The sequence below is a fragment of the Gymnoscopelus braueri genome (genome assembly GCF_963280865.1).
Source record: "Gymnoscopelus braueri genome assembly, chromosome: 4".
In the NCBI taxonomy this organism is placed as follows: domain Eukaryota; kingdom Metazoa; phylum Chordata; class Actinopteri; order Myctophiformes; family Myctophidae; genus Gymnoscopelus; species Gymnoscopelus braueri.
The window spans coordinates 19,226,918-19,244,668 of NC_137605.1; the positions used below are offsets into that span (position 1 = coordinate 19,226,918).

The 17,751-nt window shown below is 47.4% G+C and overlaps 1 protein-coding gene across 2 annotated transcripts; it reads right to left on the bottom strand.

Moving 5' to 3' along the window:
* Positions 1-1,465: 1,465 nt before the first annotated feature.
* Positions 1,466-16,804, bottom strand: atn1 (atrophin 1). 2 transcript variants are annotated; one of them, XM_080427645.1, is made up of 10 exons: positions 16,546-16,804; positions 12,933-13,069; positions 12,204-12,305; positions 11,499-11,618; positions 8,250-11,176; positions 7,759-7,972; positions 5,427-7,002; positions 4,278-4,421; positions 3,412-3,592; positions 1,466-2,281 (listed from the first exon to the last, which is right to left on the bottom strand). In XM_080427645.1, the coding sequence occupies exons 2-10, from the start codon at positions 12,957-12,959 to the stop codon at positions 2,248-2,250; spliced, it is 5,325 nt and encodes a 1,774-aa protein (XP_080283771.1). In that variant the 5' UTR covers positions 12,960-13,069; positions 16,546-16,804; the 3' UTR covers positions 1,466-2,247. The 2 variants fall into 2 exon arrangements, with proteins under 2 accessions (XP_080283771.1, XP_080283770.1); XM_080427644.1 differs by having other exon boundaries at positions 4,254-4,421.
* Between the last annotated feature and the right edge of the window lie 947 nt (positions 16,805-17,751).

Sequence of the window (17,751 nt, forward strand, 5' to 3'; positions counted from 1 at the left end):
ATAAACTGAATTATTCTACCTGTGGGATTGAGTTAGATGTTTTGTCCCTGCATATACAGTAGTATAAGTAATTGATATTATACTAGGGCTGTAGTTATGTGTAACTAATGTCTTATGCTGTGTTTTTCCTGAAATTAATAGTTTACTACCATATCAACAAGGCAATTTGTCTAATTGAGACTTGCATACAAAACATCCAGTCTTGCTGATAGTAGAATAAGGAAGGTAGTACTGGATCGGAGTCCTAGAAATAAAAAGGTTGCCTACACATCCTTCATACTTCTGACATTGTCCTCATTCACCCTGGCAAAGGACTGATGGAGTTCTAAGAATATCTCCCAGATGTGATGACACTAGAGGGCAAAATCAGATTCGTCCCAGCCTGAAGATACTTTACATTATGTCGACACACTTATTCAAGGTGACTTTTTATCGCCACACAACCTACATACCACAGCTGGAACTCAAGCCACATCCAGTAGCTTCACCATTATGTCTTAAATCCACTGTCAGCATCTTAACTCTAATAATCTCTGATGACTCTTGTTTGTTGTCAGTGGTTCGTCAGTATGACGGTGGTTTTAATTGTATTAAGAAGACAGCACACACATGGGTGTCTACTAACAGGTGTGTATGCCACTTCATTAGCTTAACAGGACAAGGAACAACAAGATACGATCAGCAGGTAATAAGACAATGCCTGCAACAGCTACAAGACTTGCATTTCATCTTAAAGTAGGGTATAAGCAGCCTTAACCTGTATGCTTGTACTAATAGGAATTGCGACCGGTTCACCAGATACTTCACAAGGAACACAGAACACCAAGCAGGCAGCAGGTAATATGATCATGAATTATTTAACTTTGTGCTACTTCTACATTCAGACTTCACACAACCCATGTCCGTAATATGCAAGTTTATATCTTAGGCATGGACAAAGCAGTCCGGAATCTGTATGCCTAAAGTAATTCTGTAAAATGAAGGTCATATTCTCTTGATAGCAGTCCAGCTGGTGCTGGAGAGAGAAGGGGGGTGTATTGGTCGCAGTGAGAACACACACATACATGAGCCGTTAACAGCCCCACTAAATCACATTCCCTCAGCTCCTCCTTTTCATTCCCCTCTCTATAGTTTTACAGTGCGGTATGGAATGCTCGCTCTACGGGGCGACTGGTGTGCAGTGGAGCGACTCCACTCCCATGTCTCGCACTCATCCCATGTGTCTCCTATTAGCTACACTCTCGCCAAGAGAGGGAGGGAGAGAGCGATGGCGAGAGAGAGAGAGAGTCAGAAAAAAATGGGGGGAGGGGGAGGAGAGTGAGGAATTCGATATGCTTTGTGCATGAGTGACTTGTATAAAACAAAGAGAGGGAGCAAGAAGTCTGGATGTATGTGAGAGAATGAGAGAGAGAGAGAGACAGAGAGACAGAGAGAGAGTGAAAAGGCACTCACGGATAACGCAAGAGACTACCAAAAAAGATTATAATTTATTTTCAGATTTTTTTTTGTTGTTGTCGTCATTGTTTGCATTTGCATCTCGTTTCACAAGGTAAATTGAAAATAAAAAAAGAAACTAAAAACTGACTTGCCATACCATGAAAATGTAAAAAAATAATAATACAAATAATATGTATATATAATTATATCATTATCAACAAACAGACAACATTAATCATAATAACAATACTATTGATCGTAAAACATAAGATAACACTAAAATCGCTGGTCTCATGCATACGCATAGAACACCCCTCCGATACAAAAGAGGGGGTCAATTACTAAAAGTAGAAACCGAGAGTTCCACCAGTTCAGAATTAAGCGCCTAGCTACATGCAATGACATAAAAGAGAGACTCATGTACAGTACACATTCCTTCTGGCATAAAGGTATATTACACATAATGTACTTCATCACTGTTGCCCCCCACCCCCACCCCACCCTCACCTAATATACTGTACAGAGCACAATACAAAACAGACTGGAGTTCAAGAACATAACAGGAGGGAAGCGCCAGAGTTTCGGGGTCTCGTCAGAACATGGTACGGCTAACGCAAGGGGCTGTGTCCAATGTTTGCGCTCCTCCATTACTTATATATAAACTCCTTCACAATCATTACATTTCCTTCATTCAGCCGCAACGTGTGTGTCCGTTCACGATGCATTTGGGGTCTTTGTTTCTTCTGTGGTTTTGCAGTGCTTTTGTTTTTGTTTAGTTTTTTCCCTTTTGGTGTACGTGTCGTCCTGCCCTCACAGGCTCTTGTCACTCTCTTTCTTCAGGTGACTAAAAGGTCAAAGGGGAAAACCATGTGAGATTCGCAACTAGTCCAGGCAGTGGTTAAATATACAGTTGGGATTCAAGCCCCTTCACCTTCACTATCTGATTGCCGGATTTGCCACTTCAGTTAAAGGGGAACGAAACCCTATGCCGATTTTGTAGTTCATATTCCTGTACAGGTTCAAAACTACAGAAGGCTAAAAACAGGTGTCAGCCTTTTTACACTGTGCTGTGCAGTGCAGCTGCAGTCAATAAAATTAAAGTCATATTGTGCAATGTTATCAATTAAACAAATGTTTCTTATGTGGAATGATCCTACATAAACGTGTTTTTTTTTTTAGAACTTCTCGAATCACTTTTTTTGTCACGGAATATCTGCCCAGAAATTTATTTATTTACGTTCATTTTAAAGTTAATACATACCGTTTCTGAAAACGTTGTTGCTTTCCAAAATAACCTAGCAAGGGCCCTGAAGCATTTGTTTTGGAGCGGTACTTCCGTGGTTTTGTTTCAAACTGAATTCTGGGAATTGGAGCTACCAGAGGTGTCACCAAAAAGACTACTAAAATGGATGTTACGCAGTAAGACTTTAATAATGGGTATGTTAGATTTAGGTGTGCTAATGTGCAAGCATTGACAATAATATTGACAACGGTGAATGCTTGCACAATGGCACTCAAATATACCATCTGTAACTCCATTATACATTTTATTTTCTGCAGCTGTGCTGCTTACATCACAGTGTACTAAGATCAGCACCTGCCATGTTTCTCCCTGCTCTAGTTTTTAACTTGTACAGGAAAACAGGCTACAAAATCGGCCTAAGGTTTCATGCCCCTTTAAATATTCAAAGATGCTTTCAACACACACACAAAGAATCACCTCTCCCTCTCAAAAAGCTCCAACCACAATACAACAGTAATTTGCATTTAGACAAATGTATTTTTAAATCCTAAACACTAGCATGGAACACCCTTCTGCAACATACACATTCAAGGCCCATGTATAATTTCAATCCAGATTTCAGAAAAGCAAACTAACTCAAATTGGAATTTATGACACTACCATTATATCATACAGGTTAATGATAATATGTTAGCCATCTGTAACTTGAGCCCTGAGTGAAGTGAGTGTACCTGTAGTACTCGTCCTGGGTGAGGGAGTGGTGGTGATGATGGTGGATCCACTGCTGTTCCAGGGCCAGTCTCTGGATCTGCAGCTCAGCGCTCTGGGCCTGCTGCATGGCCTGGAGCTGATGGGCTGCTGACATGGGACCAGACAGAGAGGACGGCTGGGGCAGGTCACGGAAGGGAGCACCTAGGAAGGCACGGAACCAGGCGCAGAGAAGAGGTGCAGGGAGGCACGTGGAGGAGAACAAAAAGAGGAGATGGAACAGGGCAAAAGGACACCGCTATAATTTTTTGTCTAAAATTGGCTTACAAAAACTTTGGGCACCATATTGCCCTGCAAAGACAAACAGCAGTAACTGCAGGAGCATTGAAACTGAAAGAAATTACTTCAGTTTATCTCCTGAATAATCTTTAGTTATTCTTTTGTTGATATGATATCTAAACCCCACTAATGACATTTCAACTGTGGGACACACAAACAGTACATGTGAACCCAAACAGTAAATACACTAAAGTCTGATTATAATTCGTTACACGGTGATGTCGTGACCCGAAAATAGCCGATCTACAAGCTCACGATGCACTGCATTGCGACGCATTGTCATCTGGTAGATTAGATTTTACACCAGCGCACAACAAATTATAAATGAAGCATAACTGCCCAGAGCAAATCCCACCAGTGCCTTCCTCCTGTGCCCCCACTACTCTCTGCCTCATTTTCAGTGGACTAGCCACAGAGGAACCCCAACACAAGGTGTTACTGCCGTTCTTTTCCTTTGCAGGTCAGTATAGAGAATCTATATTATATATAGCATTATAATATCTGAAGAAGAAATTGAATTGAGTACATGGACGAGGATCCTTCTCCTCACCGAAGAGCTGTTGCCGGAGAACCTCGCTGTCAGTGAGAGGGTGGGCCAGGATGGGGGTGCCCAACGTGGCCCCTGGGTACGGGAGGCGCGCCAGAGGAGACCCCGATGCCAACGGGTCCATCAGGGGGTGAACCCCGCCCGCCGCTGGGGGCCAATGATGTAAGAGACAAAAACAGGATGTATTTAATAACAGTCAAGGAATATACTTTATATATTATTATTATTATTATTATTATTATTATTATTATTATTATTATTATTATCATTATTATTATAAACAATTTAAAATGATCATGTTATTGTATTTTGTAATGAAATATTTAGAGCTGTGCAAACAACATTTCAGGTATAAGGATGCCCGATATAAAGCCCGATTTGTACACCGTAGTATAAAGGTGTTGCCACGGTGTGGCAAAAAGAACCGATCTTGTCAGCAAGCGACACCATTGTGTAAAGGAAAAGGAGTATAAATTAACCACTGGGACACTGGATCTGTTTTCAAGGCTAGAGGAGTCTAGCGCCAAGATAACTTGTACAGTACTTAGCTACAGCACTTAGCATTTAATTTAAACATTTCAAATTGCCATGTTATTATAGGTGAAACCTTTCAATAAAAAGGCAGATCTACAAGCTCTAGCAGATCTACAAAGCTCATGAGCATTTTCACGATTTTCGAAATACGGATTAAAGCCCAATACATGCTCCTTCCGACGTCCGAACATTTGTTCGGAAAGGGAGGTGATAGAACTACAAATTGACATCATTCTGAACTTCCGATGGTTGGTCTCAGAACTTTTCCACAGAACTTGTGCATTCGTTTTTTTTTCCCCGACGTCGGAAGGAACAGTTATTGGCCTTAAGTGTTTAAGCTTAAAGGAGTAGTTCACCCAAAAAAGTACATCAATTGCACACCCCATTAAGCCTTGAATTCATGGATTTGTTTTTGTCGCATTCCTAAGCCAATAATTTGATTACCGACGGAAAGATGCTAATGTCTCCGGTAGGAGACACAAAGTATACTCTTTGTGTCTCCTACCTGAAATACACCCAGCCATCAAATTATTGGCTTAGGAATGCGACAAAAAAAAACTACTCCTTTAAGGTTCAGAGTCCCAGAGAGGGTATGTGAGATAGCAGCAGAGTGGGTACCTGTGTCTTGCTGGTGTAGGTGTAGGTGGGAGTGGATGTGTGAGTGCTGGTGATGATGAGGCGTCACGTTCAACATCTGATTCTGAAGGCGACCCAGATTCTCCCCTCCACCTCCTGCTCCGCCTCCTCCTCCTCCTCCTCCTCCTCCCCCTCCTCCTCCTCCTCCTCCCGTTCCACCACCTCCTCCACTCGCCCCTCCGCCTCCGGCACTTCCCCCTCGTTCTCTCTCCCTCTCTCTCTCTCGCTCTCTGTCTGCAGCAGTTGGCAAGCTCACTCTGTCTCTCTCCCGGTCTCGCTCTCTCTCCCCGCTCCTCTCTCTGTCGCTGGAGGCGGGCGAGCGGGCGGCGGAGGGGAAGCTTTCAGTGGGAGTGGTCGCGGCGGGGGGCGGCGGAGCCGGGTGAGAGGGTAAGGAGCTGGGAAAAGAAGCATGGGACGCCGGGTGGTGGAGGGACGAAGCGGGGTTAGAGGGGGCCTGGGCGGGAGCCGGAGGAGGCGCAGCCGGGGGAGCCGAGGCGGGGCCCGCCGGAGGCGGGGGGGCGCCGGCCACTGGCGGAGCAGACGCAGGATGAGAGGGCAGCGAGGGAGGGTTCAGGGAGGAGGGCGGAGGGTTAGAGAGGGACTGAGGGGCGGGGGGGTTGGGGGGCCGTGTCACGGGGGCCAGTGCCGCGTTCTGGAGGTGTGGAGGCGGCCCTGGCTGCTGGGCCTGGGGAGGGGGGGTGCCGTAGATCGCCACCTCGCCGGCTCCTGCCGCGCCTCCCCCGAGGAGCAGGGAGTGCGCGTGGGAATGGGCGTGAGCGTGGGCATGGGCGTGGGCGTGATGCGAGTGGGAGTGGGCGTGGGCGTGGGCGAGAGCGAGCGCGGTGGGGTCAGACATGGGTGGGTACACCCTCTCCTCGCTCTTGAACTCAAACCCCGGCTTCATGCGATCCCGGTGGGCCGCCATCGCGTGCGGAAACCCCATTCCTCCCAACCCCGCACCACCCATACCGCCATGGCCCCCCATCCCAGCGTGGTTCGCTACTTCCGGGTTCCCATATAAGAAGCCCAAGATGGCCGCCGCTGTGGCAGCATCAGTGGGGATGTGGTGCGGGTGTGCCATGGCATGGTTCTGGAATTGAGGCAGGAAGAAGGAGGGATGAACATGGGGGTGTCCGTGGTGGATGTGGGGGTGGTGTCCCTGGCGAGCCATCCCGAGGGGGGACATGGCATGGGGCCGAGCGTACTCACTCAGGGTCCTCAGCGCTGGCGTGTCAGGGCCAAGATATGGACCACCTATGCCAATTCCCAGGCCCCCTTGGTGGCCACCGACCATTGCTGACGCCCCTCCCATGGATGGGATCAGGAGGGAATGAGGGATGGAGTGAGAAAGGGAGGGGTGGAGTTGGTGCGAGGGGTGGAGGTGGGCATGATGTGGGTGAGATGGGTGGTGCTGGTGAGGCTGAGGGTGGGAGGCTGAGTTGGCTGAGGAAGAGGCGGGGGATGAAGGGTCGAGGATGATGGGGGACGACGAGGGGAAGAAGAGAGAGGAGGCGTGTCGTGCATTAACAGCTGCGTTGTTGTTGGCATCTTTCTGCTGCTGCAGAGAATCAGAGAAATTAAGAAACATCATCATTCTCGTCTGCCTGGACTCGCTTTACCTCTAATTTCAGAATTCTCAAAGAATACACACCCAAAAAGATGCAAATCAATAGTTTAAGGACAGGGGTTTTCAAACTTCATGTCACGGTTTCGGGGTCCCCAAACTGACTTTCATTACGTTAAGGACCCCCATTTCAAATAATCTGCCTGTGATATGAAAAGGTTTATTTTAATACCATCTAATTGTCTAAATGTCATAATTGTAGATTCATAATGGTGATATTGATTCATACTGACAGAATACACAATTAATTAAATTTTTTATGTTGACTGAATAATAGTGAAATTGAATAACTCTGGGGACCCACACGAACTCCCTCAAGGACCCCTGGACTTTGAAACTAGAAGCAAATGCTAATATGCTGAATGGTGATGACCCACCCATGACACACTTATTATGTTTACACCACACTGTATTAATTGCTGTATTACTGATTAATACTAGCAGTACCTTACTTGTATTATAACTGTATTCATTACCTTACTTATTATATTGTATTATATCTTGTACTATATAGGTTTGACACTACTTGTATTGTACTTCTACACTCTGGCGGAGTCTACCGCACCAACATCTCACTGCACATGAGCATGTGACAAAATAAAGTCTTGAATCTAGTATCCGATTAAACATGGTGAATAATAGCAAATGTTATGGAGAGATCACTTATTTTTGCTCCTCTAATATCCTAACCTGTAGATGCCTCTCCAGCTCTCTTTCTCTCTCTCTCTCCCTCTCTCGCTCCCTCTCTTTCTCTCGCAGGTCTCTGGCCCTCTGCTCCACCTCCCTGCGTGCCCTCTCGATCATCTCGTTTCTCTTCTTCCACAGCTTGGAGCCGTCCAGCGGGACGAAGAGAACGTCACTGCGGGCGCAGGAATTACCGCCACGATCAAGAACCCTGTGAAACCTGGAGACAGTGCTCACAGCCACACACACACCCACACACACAGTCACCATTAGCAATCAACACTAGACTGGCATGCAACAGTTTAGTTTAAAAGTCAGGATAAAATAGATTATAGAGAGATCATTCTCTCACCATGTGAACATTTGCCTTTATCACTACCATTATCATAATCTCCATCCTAGGTAATTACAGAATTGAAGATAAATGCAAACATCAACTAGTGACCGTACTGACAGACTCAATTAGGATGATCCTAATTGGGATCCTGTTTTATTACCGTGCTGATTGGCTGGCATGTATCGGAATGTCCACCGGCTTGGGCTCAGGGGAGGGGCTTCTCAACAATGGGGGCGGACTTTCGCTCTCCTCCCGCTCCTCAATTGGCTCCTCCTTGATGACAGTTGGCATAAGGGGACCTGTCGGCGAATCAGAGTGCCCATCTCCGGGAAGGGAAGAACTAGAAACCGAGGTGGAAGTGCCATTGTTGTTGCTGCTGTTGTTGCTGTGGTTACTAAGAGGCGGGGGAGGTCCCTTGGATGCGTTCTGAGGCGAGAGGGACTGTGAGCTGCTATTGCTGATGTTGGGCATATTACTGCTGCTATTGCTGCTGGCCATGTTAGAGCCTCCGCCACTCCCATTAGAGTGATAGGGTCCACCGAACGGAGGGTGGCTGCTCAAAGTGCCGTGGAAGGGGGGAGGGCGACAGCCAGGTGAACAGGTGGACGACACACCCGAACCAGGAAGTGGCATGTTGGGCCCAGAGGAGGAAGAGGAGGAGGAGCCGGGAGGAAAATTTGAGAAATTCCCCATCTGGTTAGTCGATGGGCTGGGCAGCGGAGAGAGGGGTGTTGGAGGAGTCTGATTGGAGGATTGGTAATGGGGAGGACGTGTGTGATTGGGTCCCATGCCCGACGAAGGCGGCTGGGCATGGGAGGTCTGGGGTAAAGGGAGAGGGGGTGGAGGTGGGGGAGGGGGATATGGAGCGTTCGGAGGGTGTCCGTGATGGGCAGAGGAGGAGGAGGAAGATGAGGAAGAAGGAGAGAGGGCAGGGGGCTGATTGGGGCCACCGCCACGGTTTTGGTAAAGCGTAGACTCTCGCAAGTTAGAGTCCCTGTCCCTGTCTCTGTCCCTGGGCCCTGCCTGGTAGTGAGGGTGGGGCGGGTGAGGGTGCTGAGGCCCCCCGGGCCCAGAGTACTCTCGTACAAGGTTTGGGGTCACCCCAGGAGAGTTGAGAAATTCTCGATTTGGCCCGGTAGAGGGCTGCGTGCCAGTGGGGAACTCTTTCCCTCCAGCAGGAGGGGGGTACTCCCTATGAAAGTGGTCTGCCCCAGAAGGCGGGGTCTGTCCTTGGTCCATAGAAGGTGGGTAGTCTCGGCTGGACGAGTTTGGCGGATGTGGATGGGGGTGAGGTGGCAGGGAGGAGTGAGGAGGGTGGCCGGAGTTATTTTGGGGTGATGCTGGAGGGTCCCGGTTCAGCATTGGGGCGGCGGGAAGCCCACTGGTGGAGCTAGGTTGGTTCCCCTGGGGTCCAGGGTTGTTGTTAGGGTTGTTGTTGCCTCCCACCTCTCTTGTCTGACCCCCAAACTCACCCCATCTGCCCCCCTCTTTATCTCTAGGATGCCCGGCTCCAGCTCCATTGGGCCCACTAAAGTCTCTGTTCTGGTTTTGATTTGGTGGTGGGAATTCTCTCCCTCCATCCCTCTCTCTTTCTCTTTCTCTCTCTCTCTCCCTCTCTCTGAAAGCTGGAGCAAAGTCTCTTCCTCCTGGACCCATGGTAGGCCCGTCTCTCCCAGAACCAGGGAACTCCCGGTTCTGACCCACCGACTGGCCCCCAAACTCCCGGCTCTGAATGCTGTTGGGCCCGCCCATACCACCACAAGTGCTATTATTATTGTTATTATTATTACCCCCGCTGCTATTGTTGCCACTATTGCCCAAGGGAGCTGAGAACTCCCTATTGATCTCCCTGCCCCCACACTCCCCCCTCACTCCCCTCTCCCTCTCTCCTGCAGCCCCCCTCTCTCTGTCCCCTCCCCCACCGGTGTACCTGGGCAGGTACTCCCTGTGGGGGTGAGGGTGAGGGTGGGGGAGGTAAGAGGGGTGGGAGGAGGAGTGGCGAGAGGACGGAGGGTTGTAAACGGAGGGGAGCTGCTGCTGCTGTACCGGGGGCTGATGCGGGTGGTGGTTGCCAGGGTAGCGGGTATAGCCCCAGCTCCCCTGGCAACCGGTCGCCGTGCCACCCTGCCAGCCAGCGGCGGGGCTGTAGTGGTGCGGGTGGGGGGAGGGCTGGGGTTGGGACTGGGAGTGGGCCTGGGTTTGGGCTTGTGGGCTGGTCTGTGGTAACAGGGAGGGAGGGGTAGACTGGGCCTTGTCCATGAGCTTGTCTCCCTTCTCCAGCTTTTCCCTCTCTGTCTTTACCTCGATGGGCAGGTTGGGCCCTCCCAGCTCCAGGGGCTTCAGGGCAGGTGGGGGAGGTAAGGGTGGAGGGGGCAGAGGGTGGGAAATGCTGGGGTTGCCGTGGGGATAGTCTCCCCCAGAGATGGTTGTCTTGGTCACGCACTGCGTGTTGGCTTTGGGATTCATTCGGCTGCCACCGTGCACATTGTCCGGGCCGCCATACTCCACCTTGCACACCAACTTCGAGTCCAAGGAGAAATATGACTTCCTCCCGCTATTGCTGTCGTTTGCAGAATCTCCCAATCCGCCTCGGAGAGAGGGAGCGAGAGTGGTGGAAGAGCAGGGGGTGGAGGAGGGCTTGAGAGACGGACAGTCCTCCATTCTTCCGTCCCCATCCCTCTTTTCTCCATCTCCGCAGGGCTCCTCCCCTCTTCCCTCTCTGCCAGTTCTCCTGTCCTCTCCCACCGACTTCCCTGCCCCGCCCTCTTTCCCTTTCTCTCGTTCCCTCTCTCCATGCTTTGGCGAGTCAGGGCCATCAGAGTCAGAGTCCAAGCTGCCCAGAGGGGAGGCGGAGAGACTCGGGGACGAGGAGCGATTGTCCTGGTCTATGTCACGCCCACTACTGATACTGCAGCTGCTATTTGCCAAGCTCCCTACAACCGAACTCCTGCTACCCTGGGACTGGCCATCTTCATTGTCACTCTCGCGGGACTGGCTGGTGACTGAGGTTGGAGGCGGGACCGTAGAAGGAGCCGAACTGTCGGTGGAGAGAGTTGACGTTGGAGGGTTTGGGGTAGAGGCTGAATCCTGATGAGAAAACCCCAGAACGTCATTAGTAGACAATATGAAAATATAAGTTTAGACATTACATAGAGTTAACATATTGACTTTCTGTGTGAATGAAAAACCTATTGTAAGTGACCCTGTGGTTAGAGTAGCCCATAACTAAAAGATTACAGATTTGGTGCCAGCAACAACCAACCTTTGTATTTAACACTCATGTGTCCTGACTATGTGTCCTTGGGCAGGGCACTGAAGTCATATCTGGTTACCTAATGTAAAGTCACTCTGGATAAGAGTGACTTTAATGTCAAACTGTTACAACAAATGCCATGAAATGTAGCATTACCTGAACTTTTTGCCTCTTTGGAGGTGATACAATTTGCTCTCCCTCACTCTCAGATGAATCATGGCCTTGTGATCTGCGATTGAAGCGATTTCCTGTCAATTCCTCACCAGTGCTTCTCTGCTGACAAAAATAAAAAAGACAAGTTTTAATGTCATTGTGGTGCTGTGGTGCATAATAGTCCTACATCTGTTTTTAGAACAAAGATTCACAAACACACGTTTGTGCACAAAGCACACACACATGCAACAACAAATCCGAACAGAAAACTTCAAAGTGTTCAATGTGTTAAGCTGAAACATACACCAGCAAACAACACTGGCAGAACAAGGGTATGTCTGTGGCAATCATGGTGATGACTCATATACTGAGGACACAAACACACACACACACACACACACACACACACACACACACACACACACACACACACACACACACACACACACACACACACACACAAACACTCATTAAGGTTTGGACTGATACGTAATGACAGTTTCTTCTTGTCTACCTCTCTTTCACGCACACACAGTTGCACGCGCGCGAGCACGCACACGCACACACACACACACACACACACACACACACACACACACACACACACACACACACACACACACACACACAAGCACATTGCCTGTGAAGTCACTCCACCACAACAAAACAAGAAAGAAGGGAGAGAAAGAGCAAAATCAAGACTCTAACCGGCTGCCTGTCGTTGCGTTCGGGTCGAGTGGGGCTGGGGTGTGGGCGCCGGCCCCTTCTCTCCTCGCTGGCCCCCCGCCTGCGCCCACTGCGCATGGGCATCTGAAACACCAACAGCGGGCGGAGGGAAAGGAGGAGACAGTTGAGGGCAAGGGCGGGAGATGATGAAACATAACAACATAGCAGGGTGAGAGGAGTTAGGAAATTATATAGAAGATGAAAACGTAACGCCACGCATGATTGGTTGTGGTGAAAGCGTAATATTTTAATGTAGAGAAGTTGGTTGAGGGGTGGACCGAAAATAGAAGGCAAAAAGTAGTGGAGAAGAGGGAGGGGAGATTCGTGAAAGACACGGAGAAGAGGCAAGGAGAGGAGGGTAAATAATGATAAACATGCCATCTGTCTCTTCTCAATACTTTCTTGAATATCCATTTTGCATTATACAAAGGTAGCTTCAGCTATTATGAAATTCTGTCACAAGATACAATAACATATTGCCTTATCAACCACGTTTGCTGGAAACACAGATACTGCTTAGAAGCAATGTACAATAAGGAAATACACAAATCCATTGTAGAGGTGCAAAAAAAGAAATATACTTCTTAAGTAATATCAATTAGTCACCTTACTCACAATCTCACAATTCTACATCCTTCATGACTACAAAAGAAGGCAGACAAAAATAACTCTGACATCACTACAGAAGAATGACGTGGGTTTGGCTCTTACCGATTCTTTGTGTGTTCGCGTTTTCATCGTTGCTCCGTTATATCGTCCATTTTATAACACATGCCATTGAGGGGAGTGAACTGGTTTTGTCTCGTTTTGTGCAGGCTGAGAGTTAGTCCATGTGATTTACTAAAAACCTGCAACAAGAAACAAACAAACATAAGACAAAGTTGCACAATCTTTACCTGCATGGGAGACCCACATAGAAATCAATGTTCTTTTCCAAGAGTCTGTTTTGAAATATTTAGTTTAACAACGTAAACCCTATACATAACCCTATGCATACTTAGAGTCCACTCATTCATCCCTCTACAGTGTAGACTAGAGTCTACACCAAATCTCTTAGCTGAAAATACTCAATATACAAGCTCACAATGTGTCACGTTGCGATGCATTGTGAACTTGCAGATCTGCTATTTTTGATGAATGTTCAACCCAGAATAGGGACACAAGTGTGTGCAGAATAATATAGTCATAGACATTTTTTGTTTCATGTGTCCACTGTCCATCAATGATGTTTGAATCCACAGCCAGATGTACGCCATGCTGTTCTGAGACTGAATCTCCCCACAGCCTTCCTCCTGGGCATACCATCTTAAGCATAACTATTCTGTGTCAATAAAGTATATAACCATGAAGGCGAGTGGAATGACGTCACTCCTTTAAAAAAAATACAAAAAAGGCTTCAATATTAAAGCATATACGTTTTCGCTACAGCAAACGTTTTTTGGTTGGGAGTTTAAATTTATAGCATTTTTTTGCATTTTTCCATCAACATGACTACTTTGAAGAAGTTCAGAACCAAACCAGTATACAATAGCCTTAACCACATGAACCCACCTTCTGGGGGCAAGCATTCAGCGAAAACAGCAGATCTACAAGTGCATCGCAATACAATATGTTGTGAGCTTGTAGATTGGCTATTTCCGGCAAAGATATTTGTGTAGGCGGAAAAAAGTGGGGGCCTAATATGGATCCCTGGGGGACTCCATTCAAAGAAGTATAGGGTTCATGTGGTTAAATGTCCTCCGTACCTCCATCCGGGGGCAACCTGATATCCGGATGATTAGGGTGCGAACCACATGGGCTCTAATGCTTGACAGCTAGTCACTGGCTCGATTCCTGATACTGTCCGGACCATTTTCTGCCTGTCACTACTCTACTCTCTTAGCGAAGAAAAACGACTTAAAAAAGGACAAATTTCCCGTACCTCCATCCACCTTCACTACAGCAACTCAAACCCACAGACACATGTGGCTAACCCACATGACCTATGGCTATGGCCAGCAGAATGCACTGTGGTTTGTTTGGGACATGTGTGTGTATGTTGTGTTATTTAGTTGGGCCCTATTGCAGTGAGTGAATTGCAGAGAATAGACGGATGTGAACTGGGGTAGGCACTGCAAGCTCTGTTATGGATTACTGTTATGCTATTGTAATTGTACTATAGTGCGGTGCTGAATTGTTGTGACTTTATCGTATTCATCTGTGAGTGTCTGTACCACACTGAAGCCAAAGATACCACATTTCCACATGTGGACATTGGACAATAAAGTTTCTATTTTATTCTAGTGTACTCTGTATGAGATTTAAAAAACATCAACAAAAAACATATTGATGAGGAAATCACTCTTCTTTCAGCATGGCTGTCTGCAAGACACTGAATGAACCTCAAGAAATTATTCTGTAAATATCAAGACCAATCAGAGCCCCTTTTTCCCTCTAGCACCTCCACCACAGTAGTCCAAACCCGCAGCCACTTGTGGTTAACCCACATGACCTGGTTATGACCAAGCGGATTCACACAGACCGAGTGCTACTCGCCCCAAACAGCCAGCCTCCGCCATGTCATTAGAACACACATCCTTATATCCACATGGGTGTGCCCTCATAGGTAAGCCACTACAAAGGCCCATTTTAATCCATGCATTCATGTACCACTATGGTGGAAATAAATTGGACTCATGTATATTAAATGAGGCTATAAATAGTGCTCTTACAATGGGTGAAATAAAATATATATTTAGCTGAACAGTTAGGGCAGCAAACGAACATGCATGCTTCACCAAGCAGGCAGTAAATAGCTACACAATGCTTGTGTGAGTGTGTGTGTGTGTGTGTGTGTGTGTGTGTGTGTGTGTGTGTGTGTGTGTGTGTGTGTGTGTGTGTGTGTGTGCGTGTGCGTGTGTGCGCGCGCGTGTGTGTTTGTGTGTGTGTGTGTGTGTGTGTGTGTGTGTGTGTGTGTGTGTGTGTGTGTGTGTGTGTGTGTGTGTGTGTGTGTGTGTGTGTGTGTGTGTGTGATTCATAGCAGATACAGCTAGTGAATCCTGTGGCAGCTCTACTACACATGGCCATGCATTAATTATTAGTGCATGCTGCAGTGACTGATTCAATCAATCATAATAGTAGAATCTACAGTCCAGACAAGCTGCTACAATCACCTGAGATGCCTGTACATGGTGCACTGCCCATGCCCATTTAGAGGACTACATATATAGATTTATGTACACATCACATAGTAAACACTTCTTGAGAGATACAATGGACGAACATATATTTATTGTCAGTCATGCAATAAAGATAAGTATGCCTCCTTGCTTGAGGCAGTTCCTCAAAGAGTGAAAATGAAAACCAACTGCTATACTTAAGCAAGTAAGCACATTGACTGACACATTGTATATAAATGCCTAACGAATGTACAATAGGGGACTATTGTTATGATATATGGCCTATACCTATATTATAAGCCTAATATGCAATGAAAATATCTGTTGTTGCCCAAATGAATGACCTGCTGCATAGAAAGTGAATGTTAGTTACAGGTGGCAGCTATTAGTCTATCTATGGGTTCACAGGCTGGTCTCATGGATGCCATGGTCCATAAACAAATAGGCAAACACAGCAATAACATACAACAGTATATATCAGCACTGGCCTCTCTCTCTCTCTTTCTCGCACGCACGCACGTACACACACACGCACAGGGTCCATGCATTATAAACAAATCGACCACTGCATGTGATGCAAAGCAGCATGCAGTTGCACTGCTTACATCACCGATCGAGGCACAAGCAGCAAGGCAGGCACTGCAACCACTCTTTCTTCTCTTTCTTCCTGCTGAATGTTATTGATACACATGCAGGGGGAACTGGCTGGAAGCTGTTCTATAGCATGATGCCAGAGGGTTGCTGCCACCTTAGGACGAGACAGATCACCATGTTGAGCAGCAGCACACATATACATGTATGTTGTCGGCGGCCAGAAGAATGGATGCCAGCACAGCAAAGCACACAGTTTCTTTCTTGATCAAATTCCACGTCTCAAAAAAACCCCGAAATGCTGGGTATAGAATGGCGATCTGGCATTTAGCACCGGCTCGGTTCCCCGATTTTCTCGGTTTGGAATGTTTTAGTGCGCCTTGGGCATTTACATCATTAACATTAATTTACCGGTGGAGCTTATAAATTAGCCATAACGCACGGGCATGATCATTAACGCACAAAGAAAGAAAGGGGAGGGAGAGACACACACAACACACAAACGTGGCCCAAAAAGGAATAGCTTCAAATTCTTAAGACTTATCGCATCCATTTTCCCCCTTTCTCCTCCTTACCTATAATATCCAGCGATGCGTGTCCCCCTCTCTCTCTCTCTCATTCTCCCCCCTTTTTCCTCTTGTTTTTTCTTTTATATTGCACGTTGACACACACACAGCACACACACACACACACACACACACACACACGGAGAAGCGCACGCTTCTGTAAACAAGAGCCCCGGTCGGTGCTGCTGGTTCACATTGTAATAACGGTTCCTCCAGCAAGATAATGCAGAAGAATTCTCTCTTTTAAGTCGTTGCAGGAGGAGGTAAAACGGGGTGCCAGTGGAGAGAGAGAGACTGTACAAATTGATGCGTATACGCTCTCGCCTCTTCCCCCAACCCCCCTTCGCCCCTTTCCTTGTTCCCCCACTCCCCCCTTCGTCCCTTCTCTTCCTACCGAAAGAGCAGAAGACGACTTGCACTTTTTTTTCCGCCTCCCTCCTTTCGGTACAGTCACTCGCAATATTTTAACGGAGGGGTGAGCGAGGAGAGAGAGAGGAGGGATCGAGGGATGCACGTCGGGTGAGAGAAAGAGAGCGAGAAGAGGGCGTGATTTGCATAAGGAAAGGGGGGAGCTCGGAGAGAGAGAGAGAGAGAGGGGGGGAGGAGGAGGGAGGGAGCTGGGAGGAGAAGGAGGTGCAGAGAGAGAGAGAGGGCCACAACTCTGAAGAGGGAGGGGACCAGAGAGAGAGAGAGAGAGAGAGAAGGGGTTTTTCTTTCTATTGCGATGGCCAGTCTTCTCCCTCCTCCAGTCACCTTAAAGCTTAAGCTAGCTGCTGGGGAAGGTTCTGTCTGTAGGCCAAAGCTATGTGGGCTAGGAGGATGAGGATATTTTCTCGTGATGAACCATGAGTCGTACACAGACAGTCGTTCTTTGTTCTTATATGGCCTTAAAATATATAGTCTAGGCCTAAAGTCTTAGCTAAAAGGTGGTTGGTGATAGGGATTAAATGCAATCTAATAATTCATAATAATAATGCGAGACTTGTTTTTATGATGATGACCAAACCATCTAAATCCGAATTCATCTGGGGGTAAAGACACCTCATTTAATCTGTAGCCTAAAAACACCTTAATATAATGAATAGGCCTCTCTTTCCATAGCATCTGTTCTGTCCGTGTGCAGGTCCGACGTTACCTAAAACGTCCTGTCTGTCCGTTTGTCTCTGTCTGTCTGTCTGTCTGTCTGTCTGTCTGTCTGTCTGTCTGTCTGTCTGT